General features: G+C 41.2%; 1 protein-coding gene across 1 annotated transcript; it reads right to left on the bottom strand.

Annotated features, from left to right (window-relative positions):
* Positions 1–3,896: 3,896 nt before the first annotated feature.
* On the bottom strand, positions 3,897–4,265 carry LOC134389492 (keratin-associated protein 2-3). Its single transcript, XM_063113058.1, has one exon. It carries the CDS (start codon positions 4,263–4,265, stop codon positions 3,897–3,899), a length of 369 nt encoding a protein of 122 aa, XP_062969128.1.
* Positions 4,266–9,812: the final 5,547 nt, after the last annotated feature.

Here is a 9,812-nt window from a genome sequence, read left to right as displayed (position 1 = left end):
TCTGCCAGTGGATGTGGACTGTCCTGAAAAAAAAATTATAGTTTAAGTGTGGTTAGTAAAGCCTTCTCCTAAATTCTTTCCCACGTTTAGTGATTTGATATGTAAAGATAGCACATATTTTGAGACTCTTTGATACAGTGATGTTCAAATGTGCTACAAAAAATATAAATGAACGGTACTGGGCACTCACCATATGCCAGGCACTTTACAAGCATAAAACGATTGAATTTTCCCAACAGTCTACATTGATAAGTATTTATTTTTCCATATTGCAGATGAGAAAACTTGAGGGTCAGAGAGGTTAAGTTACACTGATACTGAAGGTTTTGCCTTAAATAAATATCCACCTTTTAAAATTATTGTTGTAAAGACAAATCTCTTCTAGTTTAGTTTATTTAACAAGTAGTAATTAGTACTAACTATACACAAAACATTGAACTCAGTACTGGGAACCAAAATAAATAATCTGCGGTCCTTGGAGTCAGAGAAATAGATAATCTCAATATAGTGCCTCATGGGGACAGAGGTAAGCTCAGGTTGCTATTGGAACATGCCCAGCCTGGTATGTGTGGGTGTTGTTGGGGAATAGAAAGCTGTTACCCCAAAATATGGTGCTTTGACATGCTGGAATAAAGAAACAGCCTCAAGGTCTTTCTGACTTTCCACCTCTTCCTGTCTCTTAATTCTCTGTTACTCTCCAAAGCACAGAATAAAGCTGTTCACTTATCTGCCTACAGTCCAAACCCACTGTTGAGAAAATAGAATAGTTTGGTCAGGGCCCTCACCTCGGGTCCTGTTGGGTGTGGTTTAGCACATCCCTTGTAAGCAAATTGTGTATATGTGTGTGGAATTAGTGCGCATGTGTGCCAGTGTATATTTTTGCTTTTGTTGCCCGTCTTGTGTTCTTTGGAGGGAGGGAGAGAGGGAGGGAGGGAGAGAAAAGAGAGTTTTAGTGAAGCAGGCGGGTGAGCATCTGCCTCGGGCATCCACCCGATGCAGCCATGCTTTCCAACCTACGGCTCTAAGGACCTTTTGGCTGGTTACCTAGCTCACAGACCTGTGTGAAGGGGTCTGGTGACCCAGCCTGGCATATGAAGGGGTTTGTGACCCTGTCTGTGAATGGGCTTGAGGGGTCTGGGAGCTCCAGACCCAGCCCTAGCTCTACAATTGGCAATGTTGACAGGGTTCCAGACATTAGCAAGAGCTAGACAATTGGCACTGTGAGGATTCCAGGCCCAAGCAGTAGCGAGACACCCACCAAGGAAGAAGACAATTACCCTTGGTCCTTTCCTTGAGTTTCCACTAACTTAATTCAAACCACAGGAAGAAAAATTGGAGTGTGTCAACAACCTTGGGCAAACTTTTGTCATAGACCATTGTCTTTATTTTTGTCCCATTCAATATTTTGAAGAAAATCATTTACTAGTCATTGTCTGCTCTGTGGGCCAAATAGACTTTGTCCCAGTCCATCGTATGTTCTCCAGGCCACTGAGTTCCTCTAAAAATCATTTACTCCTATACTCTCCATCTCCCCTTCCCTATGAAGAGGGATTTATAAACATCTGTACCCCACTGGGAAATTGGAACATTACTCTCTCTTGATTCCTCCATGCTTTGCCCTTTTCCAGCACATTAAATAATAAAATTTGTTATGCCTTTTCTTCATATTGATCTAAATTCATCAGTGATTTTTATTAACGAAACTTCCTTGCTGCCAAGGTGCTTACAGTGTGATGAATTAGACAATTAAGTAAACCCAGTGTTAGTGAAGAGGGGTCAAAGGAGTGGAATAGCATATGCCAAGCCCAGAATGGCCACTGGCAGTAAACTGACCAGCATAGCACATCTCACTTTCTTACCATGGTTCTTAGAGTAGCATTTTTCATCATGTGGCCCACATATCACCCCTATCTCCTGGGATACCTATTAAAATGTGTGTTCTTAGGCCCCACCCCAAACCTACTGAATCAGAATCTCTAGGGGTGGGGCCCAAGAATACGTATTTTTTATTATCACTTTCATGTGATTCTTGTTCACATTAGAACATCACTGTATCAAAGAGGCTCAAAATATTTGCTATCTTTACATATCAAATCATTGAACGTGGGAAAGAATTTAGGATGAAGAGGAAGTTTTCCCTTGGCCCCTACAGTGTGTGTGTATGTGTGTGCATGTGCATTTACATGTGTTTGTGTGCGTGCATGTGCGTTTACACGTGTACATGTGTGTTTGTGTGGTGCAGGAGGTTAGTACAGGGCTACTAGATAAGACTGAGCTGAGTCTTGAAAATGAATCAGAATTAGGTGGATGAAGAAGGTGGAGGGAAGGGGTAGGTGAAAGAATATGCCAGATAAGTGAAACGACACACACAAAAAAGCAAAGATGTTTGGAACTGAAAATGTCCAAAAACTACGAGAAGTTCAGTGTTGCTTGAAGTGAAACTTAGTGGACAACAGGCAGATGGGAATCTGGAGAGGTGGGCAAAGGACGGGTGACAGAGTACCCGATATGCACAGATTTCCTACCTGCGTGAGTAGTCTGGGGACTAGTGTGGCTCTCCTGGGCCACCTTTGAATAATCACAGTGGACTTCTGGTAGCTCTCTTTTCCTCTCCTGTCTTCCTCATCATCCCTGTCTCCACCGCTGCTTCCTCTTCAGCCTCCTTCCTATCATTGCTTTGCCTCCCCTTCCCTACTTTTTCTTTAGGCCCTCATCTCTTTCTTCCTTCTTGTCTCTTTTTTGTTGTTGTCCTTTTTGTCCACCCGTAACAAGCGCAGGATGCTTTCTCTTTGCACTTTCATCTGAAGGTGTTTCTCTTCCACATTAATCCTTTTGATTACAGTCTAGCAGGTGCTGTTTCAATCTTACTGCTGCAATTCCTTTTTTTCTTAACTTTGGGTGTCTTCATTATGGCTTGTTCTGGTAAATCCGGGGCCATGCTTGTTAAGCCTTCAAGGAGCTCAAATCCAGATCATCCTCTGAAATTATGGTCCTGAAATTCTAATGTGCATGAGAATCACATGAAAGTGATAATAAAAAATACGTATTCTTGGGCCCCACCCCTAGAGATTCTGATTCAGTAGGTTTGGAGTGGGGACTAAGAACACACATTTTAATAGGTATCCCAGGAGACAGGGGTGATGTGTGGGCCACATGTTGAAAGATGCTACTCTAAGAACCATGGTAAGAAAGTGAGATGTGCTGTGCTGGTCAGTTTACTGCCAGTAGCCATTCTGGGCTTGGCATATGCTATTCCACTCCTTTGACCCCTCTTCACTAACACTGGGTTTACTTAATTGTCTAATTCATCACACTGTAAGCACCTTGGCGGCAAGGAATGTGGCTTGTTCATCACAAATCAGGCAGTATCTGGCAAGTGAAGGTCCCCTGGTAAACAGTTACTGAATGACTGACAACGAAATTTCTATGGATAAGATTTTGCTTAGGTCAAGTTTTGGTTCTCTTGTGCAGATTCTAAAACCTTCCTCATCTATGTACTGTAACAGACATGCACTAATGGATGAATCAGGGAGCGGGGCAGTTTGTTATGCCAGAAAAAGTTAGTTTATTGACAGCAGTGAGCAACACATCACAAAAGATGATGGTGAGGGTTTGAGCAGCCAAAATCGTCAGAGTTCAGGATGGGTTTGTAGAGTCCACTCCAGGTATTTTAAAAGTCTGTTTACCATTCATGATGACTTCTGATGTAGAAACCTGGGAATTTGGCTGAGGGTGGTGACGGACATCTACTTATATCAGATAGTATCCAGATGGTAGAATGTAAAAATAACTATTGTCATTTGTGAAAAGAAATCTATTTTTCCTGCAACTTCATTAAAGTGCCACATAGCTATTTAGGCTCCGGTGTGTGTTGCTCTGTGGGGCCAGTGGGGGTTTCAGCAGCAGCAGGTCCTGCAGGTGGTGCGGCAGGGGGCGGGCTGGCAGCAGGGGGGGCGGCAGCAGGGGGATTGCACGGTGACAGGCTGGCAGCAGGTGGTGGCCCAGCAACAGGGGCGGCAGACCACGGCAGTGCAGGATGTGGGGCAGCAGTAGATGGGGCGGCAGCAGCCCTCCTGCAGGCCACAGGGGTCACAGCAGATGGGGCGGCGGCAGGGCTCACAAATGGGACGTGTGCAGCGGGGCACACAGGTCACGGGGCGGCACACGGTGGTCTGGCAGCACACAGGGCGGCAGCAGCAGGGGTCGCGGCAGCAGCAGGGCTGGCAGCAGTCCCCACAGGTGGAGCCACAGCAAGAGCCAGTCATGGTGTTGTCTGGGGCTGGTTTGGAGTGGGCTGTTGAGAGGAGTTGGTTGTTCTCAGGTGTGATGTCTTCCTCCACTTCTGGGCTGTTTATATACCTTGGCCAGGTGCTGATGACCCCCAGGACACATGATCATTCTTTACTAATCTTTGGCCAATTAAGTGAGGATTTAGCATTGACTAATGGTATTTTTGGTCACCCCTCACCTTATACATATCCATACTTATACACCACAAATATTTCTTCACTTTCTTTTATTGTTTATTCTTACCAGATTTAGACACTGGATTCAATTCTGATGTATTTACCCTTGAAATATTTCTAACCCATAAAAGAGAAAAGAATATGTTTTTAAAATTAGAATAGGATCTAATCACTGTGCCCTCTGGCCCTGAAGTTAGCATTCTATTCCTTGCCTTCAAAGACTCTCATGATTGCCACCCAAACAGTGACTTACCTTATTAATACACAAGGACGTGACAGTAACAGGTTAATAGCATCTCTCCAGTGCACACCAGTAGTCACCTGCTTCCCAGATATTTCCTTCCACGGCTCACTTAGAGGCAGGGTTGTGGCTTCTCATGTGTGGAGGGACCACACAGAACGCCGGATCCTGCCACACTGGTTTAGTCACTCTCCCCTGAATGGGCCCTGTGCTTTCTTGCCCTGCTCATTAATGTCTCCTCATTCACCTGGAATGCCTTCCTCATCCTTCCAATTCAAACTCAGCTTCTACCTTGGCTGTGAAACCCTCTTCAAGGATCCATGGCAATTTTTATCTTTGTAATTTGTTTGGGATTAGTTGTTGCTTCTGTAGAATCCAGAAAGGGACTGTGGAGAATAAACCTATTTCCTTATTTTACAACTGAGGTCTTGAGCGTTTCCCAAGGTCACACAATGAGGTCACAGTATGAGGTCTGAGGTCCAGGTTTCCTCATTCATCAGTAAGTGGCCTCTACTATAAGTTTTATGCTTATTGGGCTCAATAAGCCACGGTCTTCAGACAGGGGAGAGAACATGCGTTAAAGTAAGTAGAAGGTTCCTACTTTCATTTCAGCAGCATTGACAGAAGTGATCTTGAAGAGACTTAGGAAAACATTTTACCTCAATGACAGATAATCCATAAGGGCTTCAAGACTTTAATGTTACCAACAGGTCATGCTCGGCTTGTCCTCTCGCATTAAACAAATGACCTGAAAGTCCAAATTTGATGCAAGGATTCGAAGGTTTATTCAGATTACCAGTACTCAACTAAATGTCTAACCAAGCAAAAAAACAAAGAGAAAAGAGGAGCAGTGGGGTTCAGTTCAGCCTAGTCCCAATTGGCGGGGCCAAACTATTCCATCAACAATAATTGATAAAAGCAGTTCTCTCCACTGTTTTCAGCATAAAGAAGAAAAGTATTGACTAGATTTAAATCAGAAAAACAAAGCGTAGCCAGAAGCCCTCCAGGGTGCACCTATACAGAAGTGACCTATACAATCCAACCAAACAGCAGAAGAGGGCTCAGAAAATTAGAGAAAGGCAAAGAGAATAAAGCATTGCCTTGTCAGAATTTAGGCCAGGGACTCCAGGAGAGAGTTACCAGCAGCAGAGACATGGGAGCAAAATAGTCCCAGTGGCCACTTGCTTCTTACAGCTAGAGTCTTCTCTGGTGCCCAAAGCTTTCCAATTTTTGCCAGTGATTTAATTAGGCTCTCGGATTCCAAAGTCATAGAAATGAACAATGTACCCAGCAGTAAAGCAAGCAATGCTTTATTAAAAGAGGAGATAGACTTATGCAGAAGGGGGGTAGCAATAGTAAAGCTAGCCCCTCGAGGGGAGCTGTTCAGGGTCTTTCATAGGGAAAGGAGAGGGGTGGCAGACCAGTATCACTGGGGGTGGTCCATTCTGTTCTTCCTGGTTGCATCATGGCTGCACGCTCAGTAGGCAGTGGTGTTCATCATTGTCACCCCAGGAGGGTCATTGTAGCAGTCACCTCGATGCTTTGTGAGCAGATGGGAATCCCTAAAAGGGTCTTAAGGTTAATCTGTAACTTTTAATTATGGTAATACAAGCCTTGGGGGGGTGGGGGTGTTGCAACTCAGTAAATATCTGTTTCCTCTCTTATCTCAGTCTATTTTGTCAGGGCAGCCCATGGGGTAATCATTTGTCCTGGGAGGTCTCATGACTGAGGAGTGGAAAAGTAACAAAGTGTCCTCTGCAGGGAAAATGGAGTCAGTTTGGTTTACAGGCCTAGCCTTACTCTATTTTATTTAGGACATTCGTGCAGGGTCAGTCCTGTGACAGCCCAGAGGTTTCTCTCTAACGATCCACAGAGGTCAACGTCTTGTTGGCCTGCTTGTTTCTCTGATGTCACTCTCAAAGCGTAACCTGTTTTCCCTTGGTAACACATTGTGGAACTGATTTGTGACCTTGTCGAATTCCTTTTATTGTTATTGTGTACCATCACCCTTTACATTACCCTTTATTATGAGTTCAGTAAATATACCGGTTACTTTTGATGTAGATCCACACTGAATTCCTTTGGATCTGAAAAAAAAAGAATCCTGTCCAGTCGTTCCCACTTACTTTCTATGAACACTAAATGAAAAGAGGAGGGCAAAGAGCTTGCAAAATACCACTCCACTGCTTTTGAGATGTCATTTATCCTGAAATGATTTCCCTCAAGCTTTAAGAGGAAGGCTTTGTGTTGTTGTTGTGGGGGAATTAGTGCTGTTTTGCTCAGTAGATACCATGGAAGATATCATAGATGTGAATTTTATCAAATTCATTCTTTATGCTTCCTCATGCCAAGATTTTCTCTTGGCATCTTTATGATATTAGTTGATTTTTACAGTACAGACTAAATAATTATATTCAATATTCTAGGCGAGATTACATTATCATTTGGTGGAAAGAGAATATTTTCTGATTTGTTTACAAATAGCATTTTTATTTATGACCAAGTTTCTGTGGACTTTTTCGGTCTTAGCAATCCTTTGAGCCAATGTCTTGTGTCATAGTTTCATGAGGAATCCTATTTTCTTTTATAACTAGGCTCTTACTGGATGTTTACACCCATTTTCCTTTAAGAACATTTTATAATGTTCTACCTGTATTGTTTTATTTGTTGGCACTGGATATCAGATGGTATTTTTCTTCCTACTATATAAGAATTTTAAGTTACCATTTACTGAGTGAGCACTATGTATGTCCCAGGGATTGTAACAGGTACATAATACATATCTTATCTGATTAATCATCATAATAATCAATTAAGGTATGTATTATCCCCACTTTATAGGTGAGGAATCTGAGGCTCAGAGAGTTTAACTAATTTGCCCAAGGTCACACGACTCTTCAATATCAAAGTTTAACTTGTAAACCTGTGTTTTAACATATATGCTTACAGAAAAAAACCAAACCAAAACAAAACCCAAATGGCATTCTCCTTCAATTCAACCTGAGCAGGTTAACTTTGTATTATCCAGAAGTACTAGTTTTATCTATAAAGCTAGAGATTTATTAATATATACCGTACAGAAAATTTACTAAAGTTTAAAATAAAACTAATTCTGGCACAAATACTTGGGTACTCCCCTATTTTTGTTTTCTTTGTGGAAAACTATCTGCGTATCTTTGCATAATGATTGCTGAATTAAACTAGTTTCTTGTTGCTAACATGGTTGAATTAGAAAGCTATTTCTGGGCTGAGCCTGTGGCGCACTCGGGAGAGTGCGGCGCTGGGAGCGCAGCGACACTCCCGCCGCGGGCTCACTGGCTGAGTGCCGGTCACGAAAAAGACAAAAAAAAAAAAAAAAAAAAAAGAAAGCTATTTCTGTATAAGAAGCAACCACAAACTCTCATAGAATACAATAACAAATACTTCTTGGTCATATGTCTGTAGGTCATTTGGGGTTTGGCTGACTAAGGCTAGGCTTGGCTTCTGGCTACAGGTTGGTTTGGGACTTCCTTTTGAATTAGAGTTGTTGCTATTTGGGGTCTTTTGTTGTAACAAATGAATGTTAGGATTGTATTTTCTATTTTTGTGAAGAATGTCAATGGTATTTTCATGGGGATTACATTGAATCTGTAGATCACTTTGGGTATTATGGACATTTTCAATGCATTAATTCCTCCAATCCATGACCATGGGATATCTTTCCATCTTTTTGTGTCCTCTTTAATTTCTTTCACCAGTGATTTGTAGTTCTCTTTATAGAGATCTTTCACCTCCTTGGCTAAATTTATTCCTAGGTATTTTTTTTTTTGGTAGAAATTGTAAATGAGCTTGCTTTCTTGATTTCTTTTTCTGCTAGTTCATTGTTGGAGTATAAAAACACTACTGATTTCTGTATATTGATTTTGTATCCTGCAAATTTACTGAATTTGTTTATCAGCCCTAAGAGTTTTACGGTAGAAACTTTAGGTTTTTCTATATATAAGATAATGTCATTTGCAAATAGAGACAATTTGACTTTGTCTTTTCCAATTTTGATGCCCTTTATTTCTTTCTCTTCCCTCATCGCCCTGGATAGTACTTCCAATACTATGATAAATAGGAGTGGTGAGAGTGGGCATCCTTGTCTTGATCCTGTTCAGGATGATATTGTTTGGTGGGTTTGTTGTATATGACTTTTGTTGTGTTGAGATACTTTTCTTCTATACCTAATTTGCTGAGAGTCTTCATCAGGAAGGGATATTGAATTTTTTTCTCAATAAAATTTTGTTTTATTCCTGCAGATAATTTTTGTGAAAGTTATTCCTAGGTAACTTTTAAATTATCCTTGTGATTGGTATACTTTCTGATTACAGTTTCTTTTTAAAAATTTATTGAAACATACTTGTACATATCTGTGGAGTATGGCATTGAATATCAATACCCGTATGCAATATATGATGCTCAAATCAGGATAATTGGTATATTCAACACTCCACAATGTAATTTCTTTTGGGGAAGGGATGTTGAATTTTGTCAAATGCTTTTTCTGTGTCTATTCAGATCATCACATGGTTTCTGTCCTTGGTTTTGTTGATGTGGTTTGCCACATTTATTGATCTGCATATGTTGAACCAACCTCACATCCCTGGGGTGAATCCCACTTCATCATGATGTATAATCTTTTTGATGTGCTACTGTATTCTGTTTGCTAATATTTCGTCGAGGTATTTTGCATCTATGTTCATCAAGGATATTGGCCTTTTTTTGTTGTGTTTTTGTCTAATTTTGGTATCAAGGTAATGCTGGCCTCATAGAAAGAGCTTAGGAGAGTGGCCTCTGTTTCAATTTTTTGAATAGTTTGAAAAGAATTGGTATTAATTGTTCTTTAAAGGTTTGGTAGAATTCAGCAATGAAGCCATCCAGTCAGGGGCTTTTCAGCAAACAGCAAAATGGATTAAAAACTTAAATATAAGACCTGGATCTATAAAGTTCCTAAAAGAAAACACAGGGGAAACATGTTAGGATGTAGGACTGGGTAAAGACTTTGTAAATAAGACCCCAAAAGCACAGGTAACAAAAGAAAAAATAAACAAATGGGAGTACATGAAACTAAAAACTTCTGCACA

This window comes from Cynocephalus volans, chromosome 10 (genome assembly GCF_027409185.1).
Source record: "Cynocephalus volans isolate mCynVol1 chromosome 10, mCynVol1.pri, whole genome shotgun sequence".
In the NCBI taxonomy this organism is placed as follows: domain Eukaryota; kingdom Metazoa; phylum Chordata; class Mammalia; order Dermoptera; family Cynocephalidae; genus Cynocephalus; species Cynocephalus volans.
Note: the sequence above shows the minus strand (reverse complement) of the source record. Positions and strands in the feature narration are given on the sequence as shown.

What these genes read in the sequence shown, in the direction of transcription:
- LOC134389492 (XM_063113058.1), bottom strand. Translation starts at nt 4,265, where the DNA reads ATGACTGGCTCTTGCTGTGGCTCCACCTGTGGGGACTGCTGCCAGCCC.